Genomic DNA, 27,344 nt, shown 5'->3' with positions numbered 1-27,344 from the left:
ATACTCATCTCAACTTCATAAGCATCACAGTTTACCTAGAGTTAATATTGGGCCACTTAACCAGCAACGTCAGAGCTTCAAAGCAGCCTTGCTCCATTTACCCCATCTGTCCTTTGTCCAACTGTTGTCTTATTTAGTTTTTCTCCTACTGTTGTCATATTTATTACATCAACATACATCATAAACTCCCTAATACAATGCTGTCCTTTTGCTTTAAATAGTCAGCTTTTTAAAAGAAATGAAAAGAAAAATGATAATCTTTTATATTAGTCCATAAATTTATCTCTTCCTGAGCTCTCCATCCCTTCTTGGAGGTGTGGATTTCCAACTGGTGTCATTTGTTTCTGGCCTAAGGAACATCATCCTTTATCACTCCCGCTGGGTCTGCTGGTGATGAATTCCCTCAGTTTGTTTGTCAGGAATGTCTTTATTTCACCGTCATTTTTATTTTTATTTTTTGAGGCAGAGTCCCACTCTGTCACGCAGGCTGCAGTGCAGTGGTGTGATCTCGGCTCACTGCAACCTCTGTCTCCCAGATTCAAGTGATTGCCCTGCCTCAGCCTCTTGAGTAGCTGGGATTACAGGCACTTACCACCATGCCTGGCTAATTTTTGTATTTTTAGTAGAATTTCACCATGTTGGGCAGGCTGATCTTGAACTCTGACCTCAGGTGATCTGCCTGCCTCGGCCTCCCAAAGTGCTGGGATTACAGGCGTGAGCCACCGCGCCCAGGCTCACATTCGTTTTTGAAGGATATTTTTTCTGGATATAGAACTCTTGGCTGGTAGCTTCTTTTCAGTAATGTAAAGATGTTCTGTTGGCGTGTGACTGCAGGGATTCTGAGGACAAGCCCCCATTCTGACGGCTGCCCCGGACATATTGCATCTTTTTCTCTACTTTAGAGGCTTTTTCTTTATTTTTGCATTTCAGCAGTTTGACTATGATCAAGGAATGGCATTCTTTGTATTTCTCCTACCTAGGGTTCATTGGGTTTCTTGAATCTGTAAGTTTGTTTCACTACTACATGTGGGAACATCTCAATCATTATTTCTTCGAGGATTTTTTTCTGATCCTCTCTCTTCTCCTTCTGTTATTGCCATCACACAGATGTTAGGCCACTGCCCACCACCCCACTGAAGCTCTGTCTGCTTCACTTCTCCTCCTTCTTCAGGCTGGATAATTGTATTGATCCATCTTCAAATGCGCCGACCCTTTCTTCTGCCTCAGCAATTCACTTGTGAACCCATCCAGTGAGTTTTCCGTTAGAGACACTGTGCTTTTCAGTTTTATCATTTCCATTTGGTTATATTTTTAGAGTACCACTTTTTTTTTTCTGCTGTGATTCCCCATCTATTCATCCACTCATCTATTCCGACCCTTGAAGATATTATAAAGCAATATGTTAAAGGCCTTGCTGCTAGTTCCAATGTCTGGGTGATCTCAGGGTTCCTGGGTTCCTTTCTCTGGGCAGTTTTTTTCTTGACTGTGGATCACATTTTCTCTCTCTCTTTTTGACATGTCTACTAAGTTTTGTGTGTATACTGATCACTGTGAATGCAACCTTGTAGAGACCCTGGTTCTGTTATCTTTCTCGGAGGGTGTTTATTTTTTGTTACAGCAGGGAGTTCACTTGGCTGGACGCAAATCTCAATGTGTTTCCCTTGGAATCTCTGCTTAGTTCTCTCAGTCTGCTGAGTGTTGCTTTTACTGGGTCCCTCGGTGCCTCTCTGTGCATGCACAGTTCCGGGGCAGCCAAGGATCTGGGCAGAGCTTACGTGTGTATTTGGGAGTCCCTATCTGTGGCTATGTATTTTCTAGAATGTATCCCCTCACATTCCAGCTGCTTTGTCAACTCTAAACTCCGTTGTACAACTCCTGTGACCAGCACGCCTGTGGCTTCCTGCATGAGACCCACTCACCCTTTGATGCAAGGACTGGGATGGTGCCCTCGGAGGAAAGCCACCTGCACACACGTCTCACCCAGTGCTGTTTTCTCCTTTCGAGGGTGGAGGCCCCAACAGATTCTGCCTACTGTCCATCTCTCCCAAGTAACTTCAAAGAGCTTCAACATTTTCCCCTAGAATTTATAGTTACTATTGATAGGAGTGTTCGAATGAAATAAACCACACCACCGTTACTAAAAGACCGTCCAATTTATTATTGTCAGGTACTGTATCCCTAACATAACAATCTTCCTAATTACCATGAAGGGCTGACTAGCAGAGATGGGCACGAGGGCTGCGTCTGTCATTCTCACTTAATGCGTGTTTAATGACATCTGCGCTCCTCAAGTAGCTTTAGGGTTAGTGGGGGATGCCGACAATAATTACTGACAAAACAGTGTCAAAAACTCTGCCACAGCAGCAGGCAAAGCGGGTGCCCTGGCCTCCCGGGAAGGCCTCTGATGGGTCCTGAAAAGTGGGGAGTTCTCAGAGCAGGTAGGAAGTAGCCGGGCTGAGGGGACTGTTGGGTGCACCGGGCAAACCCTCCAGGCTGAGGGGAGAGCTTGTGCACAGGACTGCAGGTGACCAAGGCGACGAGCCAATCTGGAAGCTACGAGCCACCAGCACAGCTGGAGCTTGCCGTGCCAAGGGGTGGTGTGAGCTCATGAAACCTGCCGGGCAAGGTGAGGATTCAGGCCATCTCCCAAGGACAGTGGGAACCGCACAGCCACATCCGTGCTTTGGAAAGGTCACCTGCTTCCATGAGACAATGAATGACTACCACGTGAGTCATTTGTACACACCTGGATGCTGCAGAGTATCAGAAATGGGTTCTTAGGTGGACTCCGTGCTAATTATACTGCCAAGTTACCCAGCAAACATTCTGTGAAGATAACGTGGGGCTAAAATTCAGCTGGCTCCACCACACGTGCTCACACCTCCAATCAACTTTTATGGGCCCTGCCACAGACCAGAGAGGCGTCTCCGGTGCCTTGGCTGTGCATTTCGGGATGCGGACCCAGCTTGGGGCATCACTCATTTGCTCAAGCAGTCCAGAGCCTGTGTAGGGCAGGCAGGTGCCCTTTCACCTCCACGCCCCCAAAGACCCAGCCCATCTCTGTTCACATAGAATGGCATAAGTATTTGTGGTTGGATGTGAAGCAATGGGGTGTATGTGCACAAATGGGAACCAAATTTATCCAGAAGACGGGAAGGAAATGTTGCACTTCAATCTGCTTAAGCTCATTTGAGTTGTTCGGTGTCGGGGGCTGACTTGAGCAATCCTTTGTGAGCCACCCGTGGCTGCGCACCTGTGATCGTGCTTCTCTGGAAACAGGCTCCTGCGTGTCTCCTCCAAGGGGCCTAAGCACCTCGTAGGCCCCGCGACTGTGGAGCGACCTCCCTCCAGAGCCTTGTCTTCAGAGCTCTTTTCCCGACTTGCTCTCTGGCAGGGGGCCCCAAAGACTGGTTTGCGTGACTTCTTGTCTTCTAAAATATCGACTGCCAAAATGAAAGGATTCACACCCAAGAGCTTTACGTTCCTCCCCATCGCCTTGAGCTGATTCGCTGATTCCTACCGTTGCCCTGGACAGCCTCTCAAGGTAACACAGTGTGAATTGGTATCAGACTCAGCCAAGCAATAGATCCTCTTCTTAAAAGTTTCATTTTATCCTCACTCTGAATCTCACCAGGAGTCAAGCTTAAGGTGTACGCTAGCCAAGCAAGCGGTGTTTAAAAACCTTTCACGAACGTGCCTGTGTAGGTGCCGGCCCTACAAGGGCCATGGGACCAGGCGTGAACTTCACACAGAATGTGGATTGCTTGGTGGTTCCTGAAGGCCACAGAACTCTATATTCTCTCTCCCCTGAATCCCCAGTGCCTGCATGGTGCTTGGCACCGTAGCCACTGCCCAAACTGTCCAGTCCAGAGTCAGAATTCTGGACCAGGGAGGGTGTCCTGCTAACCTTTTAAATGGTGCCCCTTCTTGCCGTTTTCCCCAGTTCCCCTGGGGACATAAAGAAAAGTTCCAATCCAAGTTTCTGGAAGATCAGTTCGGTGACTGTGAGCGGCTTCCTCCCTCTTCTGCTTGAGAGGAAGGGACAGCCTGGGGTTTCCAGTGTTCCCTCCACGGTGTGGCTACACCTCCTCACTCACCACTCACTCTAGACTGTGGTCTGATTCCAGTGGCAGAATCACCAGGCGTGGCTCCCTGCTTTGCCACGGATACCCCGGCTCCACAGCCCCACCGATTAGAGCCACCCCTTTGCTTTTCAGGGCTTTCCTCTCTACAAGTAGGTTACCTATTTCTCCCTGCATGGCGCCGCGAGTGCTTAGCAAGAGATGTGATATTCCTTCCAAGGAAAAAGCCTGTAATTAACAGACTTTTTTGGGGAAGAGTATTCTGCCTCCTCCTCTCCTGCTTGTTTTTTCATTTAACATATTTTATCAGAATGAAATGCCTTAATGAGCGCAGAATTGCAGCTGATCCCAGCTGAACCTCAAGCGCTCTGTGCTCAGCTTGCCGCTCCCTTTCAGGCTGTATTCACCACTGTCTCTGCGATTGGGGCTTCTTCCAGGAGCTGCCTCCCCTCCAACACTGCCAGGAAGCTCATCAGCTTCCTATAGATGGAAACGGGGACAGGAAAGCACCCCCCAAACCACTGCCTGTGCTAGATAAGAATTTAATGGAAGATAGAGGGGAGGGTTGAGGGAGCAGTTGGCAAACAAGAACATGAACGTGTAGGAATGTATATGTGTGTGAAGCAGGGTGGTGTGTGCATGTGTGTATAGTACGCACGTGTGTGTGCATGTGGATGTGTGTGTATAGTATGCACGAGTGTGCAACATGTGGATGTGTGTGTATAGCATGCATGTGTGTGCATATGTATATAGTATGCATGCGTGTGCACATGTGGATGTGTGTGTATAGTCTGCACATGTGTGCGCATGTGAATGTGTGTGTGCATGCACTGAGTTCTTACGTAATGACCTGGAGTCCATTTGGAAAAGACAAATCTACAGAAGCCACAAAGGAAATTCCATTTTCCATTCACTAAAAGTCTATCTTCCCTAGGCATCAAGCTCAGTTGGGATGCCACCCCCACCTTCCTTCGGATGGAAGCTAAAGGGGATGCCCCTGTGTAAGCCACATCAATACTTGGAGGGACTCTGAAAGCCAGGACAGGCAGTGCTAACGTTTCTGCCAAATTCCAGCTGCTGGGCCACTTTGCAGGGTGAGCTGACGGGCGCCCAGCACAACAGTCACCACTGAGATCACGTCTATCACTCACTCCCTCCCTCCACAAATGTAGTGCCCACTGCGTGCCAAGGGCTGTTTACAACACTTAGGGATATGGCCAAGATCCTTGCCTTTAGGAAGCCTCCTCTTAGAGAAGAAGTAAGTAGGTGAATAAATAACGAAAATACAGCCAGATCACACCAGGCACTATGGCGAACTGAAGCAGGGCAGAGGGTAAAGAATGACCTGGTTGGTGAATTACATCTGAACTGCTCACCCAGGGCTCCAGTGGCCGGCGGCTCCTTGGGATCAGGGAGGAAAGGACGCAGGCTGATCTCATCTTTAGAAACCTCCTAATGGCGTGAACCCGGGAGGCGGAGCTTGCAGTGAGCTGAGATCCAGCCACAGCACTCCAGCCTGGGTGACAGAGCGAGACTCCATCTCAAAAAAAAAAAAAAAGAAACCTCCTTTGGCAGAGACCAGCCATTCACCAGCCATATTTCCCTCTCCTTCGGGACATGGAGTTGGACTTGTTCCCCATGTCCCTTGCAATTAGACGTGGCCATGTGACTGGGCTTTGTCCAGCGGCATGTAGGCACGATTGACGTATGCCACTTGTAAGCCTCGCCAGTCCCGAGACGCTCACCCCGGGTGGCTGAATGGCTGCAGCACGGGCCACCCTGGCCCTGCCCACCAACCTTCACAGTGAGCAAGAAATCGACTTCGGTTGGATTCAGTTTCTGAAATGCCGCAGTGCAGGTAGTCAGCCCTAACACGCACCCACCTCACTGCCTCCTTCCACTCACTGCCTGTTCTGCAGTGACGCTCTGGGCGTGGAGGTGACCTTGCCTGCAGGGGCTGCTGGACGAGTCAGGGGGTGTGAGGAGCAGATGACAAAGTGGTTTCACACCACAGCAATGCCACAGACCCCAGAACAAGAGAAGCCGCCACTTCCTGAGTCGGAGATGCTGGGGGCGGTTTCCTGGAAGCACGGAATTTGTAACTTTTCTCATTCTGACACCCAAAGTCAACTTCACAATTCTTTCCTGCACATTTCTAGTTTAGGAAGGTCAGCAGCAGAGAGTCCTCAGGAGGCTGCACCCGCACGGCCCGCAGAGCTCCCGGTGCCGGCTGCTCGCTCGGCCACATTTTCCAAGTTCGTGTTAATCAGGAGGGGCAGATTTCCCTCCTGCAAACTGGAAAACCACGTTCCCCGTCAGCGCATTCAGATGTGGAGTAAGCTGGGCTCTCATGGTGATGTCTTCAGGAGAAGCATCCTCATCAACAGGACAACTGGGCCCATCCTCACCCGAGCCCTCTGCTGGTCTGGGAGGATTCGGTCCTTTCATGGACCCTGTCCCAGCCCAGACTTCCTCAGCCACTGACGCTGCGGGAGGTCAGCCAGGCAGGAAGTGTAGGGGGTCTTTCTCTCCACTGTCCACCAGGAGAGGGCGCGCGGGGCCACACGCAGCTTGGGACCCTCCTGGGACAGGGGCTGTGCCTACGTGGCCTCGCTCTTTTGTGTGCCCTTTTACAAGCCTGTCTGTGGAGCAGAGCTGAGGAAGAAAGTCCCGCCTTTCAGTCCTAGATCATCAGGCTGAGAAACTCCAAGAGCCAGGGCAGCAGAATATCCCAGCTGTGCTAAGATAACAGAGAGAACAGCCAGACGCCGCGGGTACCGCCTCCGTGGGTGTAAGCAGATGAGGGCCCTCAAATTCACTGCTCGCTCACTCCACAAATCATGTGCCTACCCCGTGCCGGTGAGAGTGGCTGGGGCAGCCCTTCCTGGAGTTTGGGAAAAGTGATTGGCACTTGTCAAATCATGGCCCATGGGCCAACCCAGCCCACTCCCTGTTTTTGTAAATAAAGTTTTATTGGAACACGGCCAACCTGTTAGTTGACACATGGCCTGAGGCTGATTTCACACCACAGCGACAGAAGCTGTACGGCCACAACGCCTTTACCACCTGGCCCTTCACAGAAAAGGTTTGCTGACCCCAGAGTAAGACCGAAGACTGTCTACAAGGGGCAATGTGGGGGCAGCAGAAGCACAAGGCATCACAGAAGCCTGCAGAGCACAGTAGAAACCCACTCCCTCTCTCAGGGGCCTTCAATCCTGACGACCTTCAAAGAGGAATCTCTGGTTGGTCCTCACGCCTCCAGCACACCCTGAAGCCCCTGCCCCACTGGCCTGGGAAACAAATCAAGGGCAGCCTCTGTTCCCTCGCCTTATGCTTTTCTCTACAGTCAGCTTCTAGCCTGACAAATGATCCCAGTGATCAAACTGTGGTTTGGTCTACAGTCTCCTTTGGGGACGAACAGTGTGGCGATTCCTCAAAGGCGTAGAGGCAGAACTCCCGTTGGACCCATAATCCCATTGCTGAGTATACACCCAAAGGAATAGAAGTCATTCTCTTACAAAGACACATGCATGTGTCTGTTCACTGCAGCACCATTCACAACAGCAAAGACATGGACTCAACCCAAATGCCCATCAATGGTAGACTGGATAAAGCAAATGTGGCACATACACACCATGGAATGCTATATGCGCCTTAGAAAGGAACGAGATCATGTCCTTTGCAGGGACACGGATGGAGTTGGAAGCCATCATCTTCAGCAAACTAAAGTGGGAACAGAAAACCAAACAACACGTGTTCTCACTTCTAAGTGGGAGCTGAATGATGTGAACACACAGACACAGGGAGGGGAGCAACCCACACTGGGGCCTGTGGGAGGGGAGGGGCAGAAGGAGAGTATCAGGAAGAATAGCTAAAGGATGCTGGGCTTAATACCTAGGTGATGGGTTGACAGGGGCAGCAAACCACCATGGCACACGTTTACCTAGGTAACCAACCTGCATATCCTATACATGTGCCCTTAAACTTAAAATAAAAGTTGAAAAAAAATGGAATCACTTTGAGAAGAATTTTAAGTCAATGACAACACAAGCAATGGCCGGAGGCAGCAAATCCCGGCCCTGAGGATGGCAAGGTGGGTGCAGCATGGGGGCCACCGCACTGCCATCGGCATCGTCTCTGGCATCCGTGTGGGTGGGAGGTTGTCCAGTGGGCCCAGGAAATGTAGGCCTGGGAAGCTCCCCCAGGATGGGGTTCCAACCCCTGGCAGCTTCCTTCAAGCCCTGAACTGCATTTCACAGGAAAATCTCCAGCCCAGCCTGGCCCTCAAGGGGTACGGGTGGCCAAGGAAAGTTGAGCCCCGAAAGGGGAGGATGCAGCAGAGGCTGGGTGCTGAGGTGGGAGGGCCAGCTCTGTGCACAGAAGGCAGGTGATATGTTTGCAACCAAGTCACCTTGGCTGGGGTGTGGAGGCACACTGCATTCACTCACACCAGAGTTTCTGCTATAAATAACCGGTCATTTTGACTGCTCTCTGGTGGGGTCGCCTGGTGGCCAAGGTTAGGGATACAAAGAATTGGGGGGACCATGCCTGGTGGCTGCTTTCTTCCTCCCATCTCTGCATTCCAAACGCACAGCCCAGCCTTCTGCATTGAAAGGAATGAGAAAACACTCAACAACACGAAGACTGAGAATGGCCCCTTAAGCACACTCTGGGGACCCTCATTTCCAAAGGGTGGGGTGAGGGTTTTCCACAACGGTTGGGAATTATTTAATGGAATTCTCGCCATCCTTTTATCAAATTATTGCTCAGATCGGGCTGCAATTTTCTTCAAAGGGAAGCAGAAATTGCTCGTTGATGGCCTTGATTATGGAGACACAAATTTGTAAAATAAATTCTTTCTGCGGTAAAAGCAATCTTGGGTGGCCTTGGGAACTCGGGGACCAAGACCTTGCAGATGGCCCATGGCATGGCCCACGCTGGCCTCGGCGCAATGATCGTCATGGCAGACACGCCACCATCCCATCATCCGGGATCTTAGTCATCCATGGAAACAAATGTGATCAGACCAAAGAAAGGGGTCAGAGGTCAAAGGCCACAACCCACACCCTGCCCACTGCTTCCACACACATAGCAGCCATTTGAAAGTAACCAAGAGAGAAATCACCCCTGACTCACAAAGGCCCATCCACCTACGACGCAGCTTCCCCGTCTAAATTTTTCATTGCCCTGTGTAAGGCTTATCTCATTACAGAAAGGGTGAAATCGCCACCTTCTTAGACACCAAATGCAGAGCCGCCCCTGGCTTTGGGATGCCCGGAGAAGAGCCTCACGCTAACACCAAGACCCCCGTGCCAACGGGAGGGGTCTGCACTCACCCTGACGAGCTGCTGAGGGAAGGGCCCGCGCGAGTTCTCGGGCACGTTGATGGGCGGGATGACCCAGTCCCGTTTGCGCCGCCTCAGCCCGTCAGCGTTCGGGTGCCGAGGCCACGGCAGCAGGGTGTCCTTCGGAGGCGGAGAGGGGTCCAGGGCCACGATCTTCTTTCCTTTCTGTGGCTTTATTTGGAAAGGGGAGAAAAGAGGCAAAGAAGTCCAGTTAGGTTTTGCACAGAGGAAAAGGGCGTCTGCTAAGATGATCTGTACTGCCCGAGACTGAGAGGGAAGGCGGGTAACGCTGGGACAAGGAGCTAAGTGGGAAAAGGAGTTAAGCGGGAAGGCGGGTAACGCTGGGACAAGGAGCTAAGTGGGAAGAGCAGGATAACACTGGAAAAGGAACTAAGTGTTAGGGAAAAAAAATCAAGTAACACCCTCATCAATATGATGAGACAGATTACAAAATTAAATGTGGGAAAAAGAAACCATAAAAAAAGAAGAAAATATAGTTGACAATGTCACCAATAGTGTAGACAAGGCTTTTTACGCCCACCCAAAACAATGCAAGAGATCACAAAAGAAAAGACTAATATGTTTTCCCACAAAACTCCTGTTTATGAAAAAACAGACCCAAGAGGCAATTGACGCATTTGGAAAACATGATTTACAACAGTTTGACACGAGGTTCATAGTCACTACATAAAGCACTCTTAGAAAGCAGGAAGAAAATACAATGGAATCTTGTTTCCAGACAAGAAAAGGACATGAATAGATAATTCACAGCAAAACAAATATAAACGATTAATAAACTTATGACAACTGTCCACATCTCCCAGTAATCAAATAACGCATATCAAAGTAATATATCCCTTTTACCTGTCAGATTGACAAGGCTGAGCGACATGAATCTGCAACACTGGGGGTGTGCAGTGAGTCAGTGGGTGGAGGCTGATGGCTGAGGGGGTGGGATTTGGCCTTAGACCCATACTTGTGTGGATGTGTAGACGCTCATGTGACGTGGAGGTAAAGTGCCTTCATCTCTCACAATCCTGGGATCTTCTCTTACAGAAGGGAGACGGTAGCAATGGCCCTGAGTTTAGGGACTGCTATGGGAATGACATCAGATGACAATGAGAAAATGCCCAGCCCATGCTTAGCACAGGGCTCAGGCTGTCAGGATGGACACTGACACAGCTCCTGCTGCTGGGGTCCCGTGGTTACTCAGCACAGCCCTCTGCCTCCCGGTTGCCAGTGACTATCAAGAGCCTCAAAAAGGAAGGTCCCTTTTGACCCAGTAACTCCACAGCTGGAACTCTGTCCCCAGGAAACTCTAGGTGGACCAAAGTCCTTGTAGATAGATAGTTACTGGGGATGTTTTTGAACAACTACAAATACCAGAGCACAAATCTGAATGTCTGTCAGTGAATTCCAAATGCATTACACTGTGTTCATGTCTTGGAATATTATAGCCATTAAAAGTTACTCTTTTAAGACTGACATGAAGAAATGTCCATAAAATATTAGTAAGTGGAGAAATAGCACCAAAGCATACATACAGCATCAACCGCAACTGCATTTTTTCTTTTTTTTTGAGATGGAGTCTCACTGGGTCACCCAGGCTGGAGTGAAGTGGCACGATCTTGGCTCACTGCAACCTCTGCCTCCCAGGTTTAAGTGACTCTCCTGCCTCAGCCTCTCGAGTAGCTGGGATTACAGGAGCCAGCCACCACGTCTGGCTAATTTTTGTATTTTTAATAGGGATGGGGTTTTGCCACGTTGGCCATGCTGGTCTCAAACTCCCCACCTCCGGTGATCCGCCCATGTTGGCCTTCCAAAGTGCTGGGATTACAGGTGTGAGCCACCATGCTCAGCTTCAACTGCTTTTTTTAAAGGATAGAAAAAGAGGCTGGGTGCAGTGGCTCACGCCTGTAATCCCAGCACTTTGGGAGGCCAAGGCAGCCAGATCACCCGAGGTCAGGAGTTCAAGACCAGCCTGGCCAACATGGTGAAACCCCATCTTTACTAAAAATATAAAATTAGCCAGGTGTGGTGGTATGAGCCTGTAATCCCAGTTACTTGGGAGGCTGACACAGGAGAATCACTTGAACCCGGGAGGCAGAGGTTGCAGTGAGCCGAGATTGTGCCATTGCATTCCAGCCTAGGGAAAAAAAGCGAAACTGTCTCAAAAAAAAGGAAAAAAAATGTAAGAAAATACATGAAAATGCACACACTGGTTTTCTCTGGTCACCAGAGAGTTCTGTTATCGAATTTTACTTCCTTCCTTTTACCTTTCTGTGTTTTCTAAACGTGATAGTGCACATGACTCCCATGGCTGACAGTGCCAACAGAACTTCACGCATACATGTGGCGTCCATGCGCCTGCCGCGTCGGGTCCAGTGCAGGTTGCCCACATGGCATGCCTTGCCACAGTCTTCGTGGCTGATGCTCATTTTATCTGAATTGCAGGGGCACTAGGATATGACAGTTCACACGGCAGAGAATGGACCTTGCACCAGCGCGGCCCAAGGCAGGAGGACAAAGCTGGCTGGGAGGTGTCTGACCACAGGCTGCCCCGCTGGGCACGGCGGGGGTCCCCCTCACCGTTTGCCTCAATTACTAAAACCCAGGAGGCTTCCATGGGAGCACTCCCAGCCTTCCTTAGAAAGGAGCCATGTGAGGTGCAAACACGGAGACCCAGGGGTCTCGACTCCAGCCCCTCATGATGACAAGGGGCGGGGGCTTTTCTAGGCTCCTCAGGGGACTTTGAAGAACTTCCAGGACAGTCCTAATTGCACATTCTCCCCGGAACCCAGAGCACAGCCAAGTGGACTCCATGGTTTCCTCGCCCAGACCAGTAGCCGTTGCCTCATAGGTACTGAATGATGAGCATGAGAGCAGGACACTGCATCTGGCCCTTCCACTGAAGATCCTCCAAGACCAAGCCCCAGACAGATGGCACCTCCCTGGGAGCCTGGTCTTTACCTTGCAGATACAACAATTTAGGTTAATAAGCTCTAAGCTTTGATGAGAAAGACCAGATTAATCCCACTGCTCAAAGTGGCTTGAAATAACGTCAACATAGCCAACACGAACAATGATAGTAGCTGTGGTGTGCACTCAGGTTCCAGGCTCCAGGCCAAATGCTGTTCCATGCAGTCTCCCCCTGAATCCTCCCTCTCACCACTTCAGCGGGGAGCACCATCATTCCCACTTTCCTACCATGCAAGGCCAAGACACTCATGAAGCCCACATAGCAGAGGCAGGATTCAGATGCCAGGAGCGTGACCCCGAGGCCGGAGCACCTGGAAGTGCCTCTCCTCCCTTCTGTGGTCTCTGCGTGTAAAGTCAAATCCCGTATGCTGGACCTCAGGAAGGTCCCAGACGGGGCAGAAATTGATCTTCCCATGGAAGAGGTGGGGAACCAGGGGAAAAGGGGGTCTGAGTGATGTTTCCTGTACCCACCCGGGATGTGCTCCATAAATCCCAGACTGGGGAGAAACAGGTCTGAGGTCCCAGGCTGGTCCCAGGACCAGCAGCTCAGCACCCTGGGGAGCTCATTAGGAATGCAGGTTCCTAGGTCTCATCTCAGACTTAACAACTCTGGGGTGGGGCCGCCAACCACACCTGAGATGTGCTGCAGGTAGAGAACAGGGGGTCTCCCAGCCCAAAGGCAATCAGGGGTCCACCTCTGGGGAAGGGTGGTGGAGCATTATTTTTGTTCCTGAGCAGGTCTGCATGAGGGAGGAGAGCCTGGACAGATCGCTCCCAGATGAGGGCGAGGGGAGCTCTGGCATAGCTGCTAGGAGCGACCTTCTGGCTCCCCACATCTCCCAGCAGGAGACCGAGGCGGAGACTGGCTGGTCTCTCCCACCTGGTGGTGCTTCAGAACCGGTAGTGGCTCACCAGGACCCTCTGAATCTCTGACTCTGAGTTTTAAAGGGTTTTCATGCAGCCGTTTTTTAAAAAAATCCTTCATTTTCATTTGCTTAGGATGAGCTTGCAATGACGTTAATTTCCCTAGTGTTGTTTAAATAAATTGCACATATTTGCTACTATTTTAAAGCTGTGAGACAAATGTAATAACAAAATCTGGTGAAAATCAATGCCAGACCTGCACGGGCTTCTGCCTGGAAGATGCACCCGCTTTTCTGGAAGAAAATGTCAGCCACAATTAGCACTCACCCTGGTCGAACAAGCATGTTCTTTTGAACACGCAGTCATCTTGGGCCCATTCAGAAGACATCACATAAACACTGATGCATAATTATACTCATTAAAAATAATGCTTCCAGTTATGCTTAAAAATATTTTCTAACAGATGACACCTGCTGATTTTCCCTGGTGCATGTCTTTCTTCTGTATTTCTGAGTGAATGAAGACTGAGCATTGGGTAATGACTTAAAGGTGACCTTGGCCCGGCGTGGTGGCTCATGCCTGTAATCCCAGCACTTTGGGAGGCTGAGGTGGGCAGATAATGAGGTCAGGAGATCGAGACCATCCTGGCTAACACGGTGAAACTCCATCTCTACTAAAAATACATAAAAAAATTAGCCAGGTGTGGTGGTGGGCACCTGTAGTCCCAGCTACTCCAGAGGCTGAGGCAGGAGAATGGCGTGAACCCAGGAGGCAGAGCTTGCAGTGAGCTGAGATTGCGCCACTACACTCCAGCCTGGGGGGACAGAGCCAGACTCTGTCTCAAAAAAAAAAAAAAAAAAGAAAGTGACCTCTACTCCACCATTACCGGAAACTAGATAATACACATGTGCACGTGTGTATACAGGTGCTATGCACACATGTATGCCTGCATGTACGCACATGCACGTACAGATATATATGAATGCACACATCAAGAATGCACAGATGTATGGGTGTATGACTACATGTGCACACATGCACAAATACATGTGTATGAATACGTGTGTGTTTATGCCTTCTACACATACACAGGTATGCATATCCTTCTGTGTGTCTGTGTATCTGTGTGTGTGTATAGAGCACATCACAACTTTCTCAAAACCAATAGCCCAGCAGCAAGATATCTTGGCCATGCCCACTCCCTGCATGCTGACAGTTTAGCTCAAGCTAGAAGTCCTGTAACTAGGAGGGTCTAGGAGGGTCTTGGTGGCTGAGCTGGTCTTTGGGGTCCAACCAAGCTCGTTCTGCAGATCTGCAGAATCAGGAGCACCAAGGAAGCCGCCCACCCTCACTTCCATCCACTCACTGACACCTGCGAAGCTATGTAAGGGCTGGCTTCCTGGAGCTGCCAGCAGCCTGCAGGACGGCTCCCCGAGGATGTTTCATTGAGCCCTCCTTGGCAGGATGGGATCTGGGCTATGGTCCGACTTTCCTCTCCCATGAGTTTCCGGGCCTGGAAACTGGCCCTGTCGCCCGTGCAGAGGCCAGCCGCCCTGGGCTGCAGTGTCCCATACCCCACAGTTTCCCTCCTGCGCTCCCTCCTCTTCCTCATGCCTTTGACTCTGCCCTGCTTCAGCCCCACTGGGCTCCCTGATGCACTCTCAGCTCCCTCAAAGCCCTGCCTACAGGGCAGTGGGCAGGAACGCCCCAAAGCACCCACTCTGGCCTCCAGCCTATAGGGGCTTAGCTCACCTGCCAGGTGCTAGGGACCGGACACCCACCTCCACTGCCCCCAGGCCCTGCTCCCACCCCTCTGCCTGGGCACCTCCTCCTCATGCCAGGCTCAACCTACAGCACCTCCTCTGGCGGGCCACATTCCACATTGCAGGGAACACCTGCTCTGGTGCCACCCTGGACCTGGTACTGCCCCAGGGGCTGTGCGCATTTTCCTAGTCCCACATGTTAGGGAGGTACCACAACCCTGGGAGGGGGGCACCAGGGCCCTGATAGCCACTCACTTTCTATGGAGCAAACTCAGTGGACAGACTTAAGTCACTGTATCCACACACAGTTACTGATGTCACCCTCGAGCCAGGAGACGACAAAGCAAATGGCCCTCAGCCTGTCCCCTGCATGCTCATATGGCGGGGAGGTGCAGCCATGACCTCAGGGATACCTTCCCAAGTCCTGTACGGGCCCTGGTCCCGCCCATGTGACTTCCCAGGCACAGTCTCATTTAGACCTCAGGGCAGCCCACAGAGGACACCAAGCTCAAGGGGTGAAGTCCCACTCAAGCTTGGACAGCCAGGACTGGAGCCCAAGCTATCTGACCTGCGGCCCACCATCCTGATGGGACCATCCCACCACCTCCCACAGGGCCCCTGATTAGTGCAGAGTAAGAATCAGGCAGGAGGTTCAAATTGGCACCAAGTCGCACAGAATCAGTCCATTGGGGAGTTGGGGACAGAAATACTCATGGTGGGTATTATACCTCGGTCAGGGCACTGAAGGGTGAATAGGAGTTTGCCAGGCAGGATGGGCCAGGAAGCGGGCACACACAGTGCCACAGGACAGTGTGGATGCCTCAGAAACCAGGCAGACACCGCCATGATTTGGGGGCCGGAAGGAGAGCAGGGTGGGGGCGTCACAGGCTCTGAGGTTAACAGCTGCGTGGTGCATACGTTTGCTCTCCACTGTCCAAGTCAGGATTTATTTCATCCCTGACCTCAGTCCCTCATCTGTGAAATGGGGGTGATCAGGAAGCTCCCCTGCCAGGGGTGGGGTGAATGTGGTACTGTCTAGGGAGCACTGACAGATGTGGGGACCTTCAGCCCTGCTCTTGGAAGAAACCTGAGAAGGGGCAGAGCTGGGGGTGGAGCTCCTAAAAGCTGGGCAGGACTTTCAGAGGGCAGAGAAGGAGAGGGCAAGGCTCCTGCAGCCTGGAGGCCGGGTCGAGGGGGGCCTGGGATGAGCTCTGAGTGTTTAGGCGCTAGGGCTGGGGGGCGGGCGAGCTCAGGGTATCCCATAACCCTTACCTCCCAGGAAGGGAAACTGAGGCCCAGAGCAGTGGAAGAATTTGTCCAAATTGCCTGGCTAGGGAGAGCTGGGGCCAAGTGGTGCAGGAGACTGAGGGTGGGGTGGGGAGGGTCAGGGACTGCTCTGGTGAGGGCACTGTGAGCAAGGTGGGCTCCTGGACCCAGCCCGAGGGGCCTGCCAGGGAGGGAAGTGTGGGCCCAGGCTCCTTCTTGGATGACCTAGTGGGGTCCTAGAGAACCCAGGGCTGGGCCCAGCATCCACAGCCCCTCTACTGCACTCATACTTTCCTCCTGGGAGCCAATCCCAGAGGCGTGGGGGTGGGCTGAGGGTCCGGTCGGCCAATCAGAGTCTGGCATTCCACCTGGCCAGGTGACTGCTCCAGGGAAGGCAGGTGACCCCAGCAGGGGACTTTTCCAGGGCTGCTGGAAGGAGTGGGCTCTCCTCCCTGGATGAGGGTTCGAGATGGGAGGGTGGGAGCCCTGCCAGTCTCCTTGCCCCCACAGGCACTTGGGGCTTTGGGCCTGGCCTCCAGGCCGCCTGGATTAGCCCCTACCTCCACCTTCCTGACCCCTGGCCCCAGTCTTGCTGTTCCTGAAACGCTCCACGCCCAGGCTGGTTGCTACCAGGACAGGCTCCTCAGAGTCTGTTCACACTCGGCCTCCTTGGCCTGGACAGCAACCTGGAGACACCATACTCCTCCTCCTCCTCTTCCCTGCTTCCTTACCCCCTACAGCTGCTCTGCTGCAGCTGAGCTAAGAGCCTGGCCTGTCTGTTTGCAGATGGCATCTGTGAGCCCCGCACCTTTGGCTTCGTGGCTTCAGCCACCTTTCCTGGGTCAGACCGCAGGGCGAGTTGCTGGTCTCAGTATCACGTGCAGCCATTGGCCGGCTGGGGATGGCGGTCCACGGGTTGAACAGACCCCAGGAGTGGAGAGAGTCTGCAGCTCAGGGCATCATCAGAGCCCAGAGCAGTATGCCCCAGATGCCTGGTAAATGGTGCCACCACTCCCGCCTCTTGCTTACACGAGGCTGTGGGAGGTCCACCCTCGGGTCCCTCTGAGCCCTGAGCAGCCAGGGAGTGGCAGCAGATGAGCTTGTCCAGGGCCCCAGGTTTCAGGGTCAGAGCCCACCTGCCCAGCATTGAGTGGGGACAGGGTGTGGGAGCCTGAGGCCCCCAGGGATGTGTCTACAAGGTGCAGGTGACTCTAAACCTGCCTGCTTCTTAATCAGCTTTTATTTACAAAGCGCTTCTCATTTTAGATCGCCTCTGCCCACTGAGCCCTAATCAGCTGTGCTTCCTGTCAAACGCATGCTGCTGATTCTACTCTAAGACGGTGATTTACGGAGGCAGTGGCAGCGGGAGCCCCCAGGCACGGGTCCAAGTGCTGGGCCCTGTGACCTGCATGAGGCTTCCACTCTCTGGGCCTCGGCTTCCCTGTTGATGGGAGGGGCTGGGTGAGCTCTGTGCTCTGGAGCTACCCGGACGCCTGGAGTGTGGGCAGCAGTGGGGGTGGGAGTGATGTTAGAAGCCGAAGGCTGGGGCACCTGGGAGAGCGGAAGCTTCACTTCACATCTGGGGAAGAAGGTGCCGCAAAACTGCCACTGATGGGGCGATGCGCGACACAGCCCCGTGTGTAAGTGGAGCTCGGCTTCTTAGAGATAAAATGACAGCCTGGGCTCCGGTGGGCTGCTCAGGGGGCCCTGCACGGAAGGTGTGTTCCCACTGCACCCATGGCTCCAGGGGTCTGGGTGGTCTCGTGGTCTTTCCGGATGAACTCCTTTCCAGCCCCGGGTCTCTCTGTGCAGAGGCTTCCTGGACCGATCTCAAATGCAGGCGTCCCCTCTCTTCCCAGAGATCCGGTGACCAATCCCTTACTCTTAAGAATACATAACTTGTGATTCGGGGGAAGTGATGAGAGGTGAATGAGCTTAAGAGGACAAAAGGAAGGCACGCGGACAAAGACAGCTTCCGTTCCACTGGAAGTCCGTGGCCCCGGGTTCACGGGCAAGGTGCATGCTGAGAAAACCACACTAGCTCCCATGTCCACACCTGCACCCTGCGGCGGCCTGTGCTCTCCCCAGGGCTGGATTCTGCCCTGCTGGCTTCTCAGGGCCACAACATTTTATTTTCTTAAGCTCCTGGCAGCCCCGCTCCCCGCCTGGGTCTTGCTTTCCTTGTAAGAGAAGTGCTGTCTGTGTGATGAGGCTGTAACTGGCTGTGACTGCGAGGCGAGGTCTCCAGGGACAGCTCAGTATCAGCAGAAAGCGGGTCATCTCCCTCCCCTCGTCACTCGCAAGTGAGAGACAAGGAATGCAGAACTGAGCTGGGGCAGAGGCTTTACAAGATCGTCTTTTTCTGTTTTTTTGAAAAAGAAAAAAAAACGTGTCAAGGAAAGAATACAATCACACGTGCCTCCCAAGTTATATGCAAAAAGTTATCATTTGTTGTATTTTTTATTCTCGAATCCACGCATCTGTTAGGAGCCTGGAATTATGAAGCGCCAAGGAGGAACCACGGCTGTTAAGTGAAAGGACATATGCTAAAACACTCAGAGGCGAAGCCACATGGGTGAGGGCCAGCCGCCAAGACCAGGCTTCAATCCGGAAACTCCCAGAGCACTTCCACGGAAGAAGAGGGTCTTTCCCACAGGCGTGGTCTGGCCGGGGCCTGTGAGCTGGTTTGCAGGTGGATGGTGATCAACCGTTTTAACATTTCCTTGTGGTAGAAATGCAGATGGCGGGTCCCACTCCAGACCTTCTGGACGTATCGCATGAGGCTGTCTGCAGGGTGGATGAGCTCCCTGGGCATCCTGAACTGAACATCTGCTCTGCAGTGCCGTAGCCATTGCGTGGAAATGCCTCCCAGGGGCACAGACGCCAGAGAAGGCCTCTTGAATAGATGGGCCGAGATCGGGGGGCCTGATCAAAGTCCCAGCATGGCGCAGATGGAACAGGGGAGCAGGGCCTGGGTTCCCTGAGCATGGGTTATTAGTTGTGGGGGGGTCTGATGCTCCTGCCAAGTTCAGTGAGGAAGAGCGAGCATCCCCTGTTCTAGTCGAAGTCACTACCCTGAAGAGACAGCACGAACGTGGAAATTGCTTCAAATTCCCTGACACCAGATCTGTAGCATGTTTCTAAGGGAAGCCGGCAGCCCCGGCCTTTGGCGATGGGTCACAGATGGCAGTGGTGGCATCCCTCACTTGTCATCCCGCCCAGCGGCCAGGTCCTGCACTGATCCTGCTGGACACGTCCTTAGCATCTGAAGTTCTCCGATGTTGAGAACAATGTTGAGAAAATGGCATGGGCACTAGTCCACCTGATGCAACAAAAGCAACTTACGGGAGTGTTTTCAAATCAGTTTCTGGTGGCATATGACCTCTGGTCACTATACTGGCTGTTGCCACGGTCAGGGTGCTCCGTGTCAGCTTGCTGGGGTGCACCTGCCCCCCTCCTGGAAAGATATAACTGCCGGCTTTCATTATCCAAGAAAAAGCGACTCTTTGGGGAGGTCCCCACGCCACTGGATTTCTCTGACAGGCGGCATAGCCCTGTGAACCTGAAATGCTGAGACACAAGGCTTCTGTAGCCGCAGAGCTTGGGGGTCTGATTTGCATAAGCAAATAAACTAGACCCAGTGTCAAGGAATGGAGAGAGGACACAGGGGGATTGTGCTTCTTCACTTCCCTGATTTTGCTGCCTCTCCTTATCTTCCCGGCTGGACAGAGTGCAGCGGGAGCCATTCCACCGAGGAAGAGAGGAGTATTTGCAACAGCCCCGAGCTGGGGATTCTGCTGGCTCCCCTCCACACACCCCTGTGAGCCATGTGGGGAAAAACAGAGCCCTCCTTTTCTGTGAAGATAAAAATAGAGGTGGCAAATGTCTCCAGAAGTAGAAATCTGGGTGAACAGTGGGTACTGAAGATGGTTTTTGGTGTGAATGACAAAGCTGATTATCATGGGAGAATTGAGCTCAGGGAGCAGAACTTTCTTTACATACCAGGTGCTGGCCAGTCCCACTGTGTGGTCACGTCAGGCATAAGACGTATCTAATTTGTGGATTTCATTTTGTTTCCAACATGCTTCATGACTGTGTAGGATGGCGATGGGCACAGAACAGATCTCGGAGGTGCCACTGGAGAGTGCCTACGAAACGGTCTTACTCTGACCTGGGGAAGTCCACCACCTGCGGACTGAGTGGCCCAAGGAAACAGGGCAGAGGAGCTCCTGCCCCCTGGCCTTTCCCCACAGCAGAGCCAGGTGGGCCCTGGGGCAGCCTTGAAGCTGGACTGGCTGCAAAGGCAAAGCACTGCAGCTCTTTCCTGCGCCCAGCCCCCTAATATGGCCCTGCTGTGCAGAGCCGCCTACTGCGTAGGACTGTCGGCATGGCTGAACGGCACGGCTTACGAGGTTGCTCCATGCACTGGAGCTTCCTGTGGGAGGAAAGGTGCTCTGTCTGGGAATGCAAGGAGACGAGCACCCTCAGGATGGAAGGTTCTGGGAGCTCTGAAACCCTATGTAGGTCTCGGAGCCCTGCTGCGGCCACAGCATCTTCTGCACATTACTCACTAACAAAATCAGCGCTCACCCCTCCGTGCACTGCAGTCCCAGCCACCCAGCACCTCTGTCCCCAAAGCCACCAGTCTTTGACATCGTCTAGCCTCAGACTCCTGGGTGCTGGCAGCTTCTCATGCGGCAGTGACTACAGACCCATGGCACCATCTCACAGTGCATTTTCGGCTCCTGTTTTGCTGAACGTGCTAATGTTTGCGTAAATATGTGGCCGACTCCAGCCACACACGCACCACATCTTAGAGTCTAGTGCTCCAAGACGAGCGATTGCACAGGAGTCTGTCATGGAAGTGAAACCTCTGGGAAGGACCGACCGTGCCTGCATTATGAACGAACATTGCTCTGTTGGAACAGGGAGGATACGATTTCTTCCCCAAATATCAAGGCTATTTATGGCTCTTTTCAATCTCTCTAATTCGCAGTCTTCCTGTTCTCATTGCTTCCTTATAGCTTTGGGTTAAATATGCTTCAAAAGGAAATAATGTGGCCCCCCTCCCCTAAATGTCAAACCTAGTATGGATATTTACTGAGGATAATTAGATTTCTTTTAAAAAAAGGGGTGCCCTAAAACCGACACAGTACAGTCGTCTACCTCCTATTTCCTTTTCAGTGTACCTTTGAGAAAGGGTCCATTTTGCTTTCCCGAAAACATGTATATTTAAAATATTTAACTAGGATATTGTCTGCAGCCTTCTAGCTGGTTTCCATGGCAGCTAAGGATGGACGGAATAAAATGGTATTTAACAAACACAAACTAAAACAACGGAACGATATCTACATTCTTTCACAAACAGAACATGCGAGCCGTTCTAAGTCAGCATTTGCATGAGTTTCGTTCTGAAAAGGCACTTACTGGATTTGTTTTCTTACATCAATGATACCAGTGGGGGCCAAACGCACTCTCCCTGCCCCGCGAGTAGCACCAAATTTCTTACTTCTGTTCTCTCACGAGAAGGGAGATCATTTTGAAAATCCGCATAGAAATAATACAAAGAAAGGTTTCCTGAACACAGTTGGGTGGCTATTTCTTCACTGTGCCCATTTGGAAGGAAAGTCTCAGCAGGAAGGCTCCTGGCTTGCTGCCATGGTGTCAGCGCACCACAGTGCACCACAGTCTCGGCTCAGCGCCCCCAGGATGGAGTAGGGGCAGGGAACCAGCACCTTCATTTTCACCCAGGGAGGTTCCATGACTTGCCCAGCGTCATGCCCCTGTCCTCTGGAGGCCAGTTGGAACTCAGGCCATGGCCCCCGGAGCCTGGGCTCTCAGTCCTAACCATTCCTCCTCTCACAGGACACAGAGGATGGAGGGTCACCCAGCATGCTGCGGGCCTGGGACCCCTCTCCCCCTGCGCCGGTGGGCAAAGCCGGTGCCTGGGCTGTGACCTCTGAGGGTCTGGGCTGTCTGGGGGTGAGAGTTTAGACTTGGTTCTTTAGGCAACTTGGAACAATTACCATCACCCTGTGGAGGGCTTTCGCGTTGTTCCTAATTAGTGTCACAAACCACGTTTCTCCGGATGACGAGCTCAAAGCCGCCCACCCCCTTCCCCGACCCTGCAGCCTTGCCTCCCACCAAAAGTGAAGATACAGAAGGAGGAGGAACTGTGGCTGACAAAAGAGCACGTGGCGTGTGTGTTCTGACGTCGGCCTCTTTGAGGGTGTTGATAAGCACTTCCATCTAGCAGAAGAACGGAGGTTCCAGAATGTTCTGGTACAAAGAGATCTGGACGAGCCACCAAGCTTGTGACCTTGGTCCTGGGCGGGCTGCACCCCTGGCTTTAGACCAGGTTTCTCGACCTCGGCATTCCTAACACTTTGGGCTGAATCCTTCTCTGTTTTGGGGCACCCTGGGCACCGCAGGATGCTGAGCAGCACAGCAGGCCTCCACCCACTCCATGCTACGAGCAACCCCCACCGTGGTGACAACCACAGGTGCCTCAGGTCTCGCCAGATGCCCTGGCTGAGAACAACCTGCTCTAGAGATTCAGGAAAATTATATTTAGTTAGAAACACCTTAAACAAAATTACCCTCCAGTTTACAGAAAAATATATTCATAGTAAAAAAAATTAAATTAAATTAGCAAGTTAAGGGAAAATGTATTACTTTTTTCCGGAGTCGTTAGTGGTGGAACTGAATGAAATCGTTCCTATTTTGTCAATGAGTGAGAAAGATGGTTGGTGCCATCAGCGTGTGTGACTCGGGAAGGCTTTGGTGAGGACCACGGTAAAGGCTCCAACCACAGCCCTGACGCCCAGACCCTCAGTGACGTGTCCTCTGAAAAGCCCCCCTGGGAACTCCGGCTTCATGGATCTGTCATCCACCGCGCAGTGCCACGCGCCCGAGGGATGGGCTCCGGCCACATCACAGGATCAGCACCTACATTTCAGTCTCACAGACACCCCTGTTCTTGCTGGGAATCTTTCTGCTGCATACAAAAGACTGTGTCCGTGACCCCTTTCTCACTGTTTTCACAAAATCCTTCTCCAGAACCACAGAGGATTTTATTTTTAACCAAATACTAAATGAGAGCCCTGGCCTTGGAGCGAAACACAAATGTGGTGGTCTGAGAAGTCTGCCTTCAGTTTTACTTTCATCACCTGCAGAGGGCGGCGCTGGCCCCTCACACCTCTGCTTGGGGGGCTCTGAACAGGCTCCCCAAAGTGTGCACATACATGTGTGTATGTGATGTGCACCCATGTACACACCCATACACACGTGCACACTCATATACAATGTGTACACACCCACGCGTGCAAACACATGCACACTCACACACCGGCTCTAGTCAAGAGCTAACAGCCCAGGTAGAACTTATTTGTGCTAGAAGCTGAGACACTGGAGGGCCCGTGTGCCCATCTCCACACTGCGCCTGTGCGCTTTCCCAGCTCCCAGCCTGCACAGGCCTGCGGGGGAGGCAGGCAGGTGGGCTCGTACCCCATCAGGAGGCCAAAGCTTGGACTGACTGAGCCAGACAGACATGGAACTGGGGTGGTGGCCACGGCTCGGGGGACTAGAGGTCACGCCCCAAGGACAATTTCACAGACCTCGTGGTCCTTACTTTGCAGATGGATCAGAGACGTCCTTGGCTGGGAAGTGGGCAGAAGCAGATTCACCCCGGGGCTCTCTCTCAGTGCCCCTCTGCCCCTCGTGGCAATTCTGGGAAAGTCCTTGAGCCTCTGATTGCATCAGGACAGATGGCAAATGAGTCAACCATGTAGAACATACAGCCTCATCCATGGCACCACAATACGGGCAGGGCCCAGGGCCCGAGGCAGAGCGCACATCCCACAGAGGTGCACTGAGTAATTACAACGTGACCGGGGCTGGCCTGGCTCGGCTCTTTGCATCTGCTGTTCCCTCTGTCTGGAACACTCCTCCCACGGGAATTTTTTCACAGCTGGCTTCTTCCCACACATCACATCTCAACTGGGATGTCAACATCCTGCGCCCCTGGATGAAACAGCACCTTTACCCTCTGTCCGCTGTCCCGGGGCTGGGTATCCCTCACCTGATTCTGAATGTTTCTGCACAGCATTTGCTGGACTGAAGCTGCCACATAGACACCTGGCCTCCCTGCCCCGAGAGAAGGTAAGCTCAGTGAGGGTGGGGGCCACGTTGCAGTGTCCTCCGTCGTGTCCCCAGGTCTTAGACGGAGCTGCCACACAGCAGTGCCGGGATAAGTGAATGCCCAGCATCACTCCTGGAGTGAACAAAGACAGTGACTTCCAGATCTTTCCAGCCCATGGGACTCCAAGGTCCTCAAAGACATGACTGCCACTCAGGTCCAGCCCTGTGGCCACGCCTCTGGGGGAGAAGGCGACACAGAGTCTGTACCATTCATTCTTCCCTCCACGGCTCACGTGACCAGAACCTCCCTGCCGGCATGGCCCACTTTTATCCCTGACGCCCTCCACACAGCAGCAAGAATCTTCACCAAGCCACCTTCCAGGTCACCATGGGCTCATCCCCTTCCGATCTTTTTGGGACAGTGGCTCTGGCAGCGTCTGCACTGAGGTCTGCCCTTCTCCCACCAGGACCGGCCTGGGGAAAATGACCAATAACTCAACATATTTTGCTCCCTAGGGGGGTTTCCCTGCTGGTCCTGGGGAGTCCGGGTTCGTACCGTTAGCTGACTGCCCCTGGGGCGCTGGGCACCCCTCCATGTACAAGTGAAGGGCTGGCCCAGATGTCGTTAGAGGCCGTTTGAAGCCTGAAAACACTGGCTAAGTTTGAACTTCTCAGCTCTGAAAGAAGCAAGACCAATTCCAATAGTCACTCCCGTCCTTCACGCCTATGAAGAGTTACAAGCTGTGGTTCCTTTGGGGTGCATTTCACGGCCATGAAACCTAATCCTGACAGCCCATCACCCCCAAAACTCGAGTCCCCTGGAGGGGTACGTTCTGATGTGGAGAAACACGCATGGTGACACCAACACACACTCCGCCCAACGCAGGGGCCATGGAATCTGTGCCTGAGCAGCCAGACCTCTGCTGGTGACAGTGTCTGAACTTGCAGGAGCATGGAGGTTATTCACACTCATTAAAATAGCTCGTCATCTTCAAAACAAAGCCAGGAGGTGGACAGGTTCTCTACAAGTTTGCCAACGGCACTGTTGCTGTTTATTTATTCCAGAATTGCTGTTTTTCAGTCCCGTTGAGGGCCGCCTTTTAGAGAAGGATTAAACAAACCACTATTTTCTGGAGATGTGAGCTTCAAACTTGGACCCACACCTCAGGACCTTCTAGTTGCTTTCCCAAGGCAGACATGCCTTCTGCAGAAACAGCTCACGTGGACAGCCCTGGGGGACTGTCCCCTCACTGCCCTGATGCCCCGTGGTCCCCTTCAGTTAAAGTTCTCCAATGCTCAGGTGTCCAGGTTCAGACACTAGCCAGCCAGCCCTGGGGAACTCATGGAGGAACGCAGTCTGCGGATGCTTCCCCGCAATGCCAGCCTCACTTACAAGGCCTCTGCTCTCAGGGTGAAGGGCAAGAAGTGATTCATATCCAGGCTTCTCCAGGAGATAGGGGGAGGGACCAGGGGATGGGGGAGGGACCAGGGGATGGGGTGATGGGTCAGGGGGATTGGGGGATGGACCTGGGGGATGAGGGGTATGGACCATGTGAGTAGTGGGAGACAGGCCTGTGCAGGAGAGAGTTTACCCTGGTCTAGGCCTCTTCTGGGCTCCCCGAGCCAGTGGGCGTGCCCACGGCCCCTGCTCTAGCCTTTGCATGAGCTCTACAGTGACACACCTGACATTTGCTAACAGCTGCCTGTGGGCCCCCACCTCCACAGCCCAGCAACCCCTCTCGTTCTGTGACAGCCCCACAGTCCCCAGTACACAAATGCAGATAGGAGGCAAGGAGAAGCCGAGCCCCTGGCCGCGATTAGAGGAGCTCGGGTGCAGGCCCAGGATGCAGACTCCAGACATCCTGCTCTGAGCTTTTGCACCACAGCCCAAGGGGTGCGTTCGTGCGAACGAAGCCCGTGCCTCCTCCACGTGCTCCCAGGCTGTCTGTGATTCACCAGAACGTGCAGAGGAGAAGGCGTGAGAGCTCGACCACAGCGGACACAGTAGCGCAGCCCCCCCCTGTTGTGGGAACGTGAGCATGGGGGGCACGGGCTGGGCATGGTGAACGCCCCAAGTGAGCTTGGGGTGATGCAGCCGGGCGGCCGTATCCAACCCTGTGAAGTGCTGGGTCCTGAGCTACTGACCATACACAGAACCCTTTTTCAGACTGAGTTTGGTATCAGTGTGAATGTGTGACACCCACGCATGTTTCACATAGGCGCATGTGTGTACTGTGTGGAGTGTGTGTACATGGATATGTGTGCTGTGGGTGGTGTATATATGTGTGTAGTGTGTGTGGTGTGTAGGGTGTGCAGTGTATGTGGTATGTGCACATGATTCATGTGTGTGGTGTGAAATGCACTGTGTGTGGTATATATAGTGTGCATGGCACATGTGACATGCTCTGTGTGCATGGCATGTGGGGCGTGTGTGGGTGTGTGCAGCGTGCACTGTGTATATGGTGTGTGTGGTATGTATGGGGCATGTGTGTGGTGACGTGCACTGTGTATATGGTGTGTGTGTGGTGTGTCCAGGGCGTGTGTGTGTGTGGTGTGTCACTTGCACTGTGTATGGTGTGTGTGGTGTGTATGGGGCGTGTGTGTGACGTGCACTATGTGTATGGTGTGTGTGGTGTGTCCAGGGCGTGTATGTGTGTGGTGTGCACTGTGTGTGGGGCATGTGTGTGTGTGGTGTGTCACTTGCACTGTGTATATGGTGTGTGTGGCATGCACTATGTGTGTGGTGTTACAAGGCAGTGTGTGTGTGGTGTGCACTGTGTGTGGGGTGTGTGTGTGTGGGACACGTGGTATTGATATGGTTTGGCTGTGTCCCCACCCAAATCTCATCTTGCATTGTACCTCCCAGAATCCTCACGTGTTGTGGGAGGGACCCAGGGGGAGGTCAC

General features: G+C 52.7%; 1 protein-coding gene across 1 annotated transcript in view; it reads right to left on the bottom strand.

Moving 5' to 3' along the window:
* Window positions 1–27,344, bottom strand: part of CDH4 (cadherin 4) — a 432,089-nt gene that overhangs the window by 148,997 nt on the left and 255,748 nt on the right. The window contains exon 3 of the mRNA XM_026455132.1: window positions 9,419–9,598. Coding sequence (XP_026310917.1) covers window positions 9,419–9,598 — 180 coding nt within the window. The remainder of the gene's footprint in view (window positions 1–9,418; window positions 9,599–27,344) is intronic.

The sequence above is a fragment of the Piliocolobus tephrosceles genome, chromosome 20 (assembly GCF_002776525.5).
Source record: "Piliocolobus tephrosceles isolate RC106 chromosome 20, ASM277652v3, whole genome shotgun sequence".
NCBI lineage: Eukaryota > Metazoa > Chordata > Mammalia > Primates > Cercopithecidae > Piliocolobus > Piliocolobus tephrosceles.
This window is presented reverse-complemented; position numbering and strand designations above follow the sequence as displayed.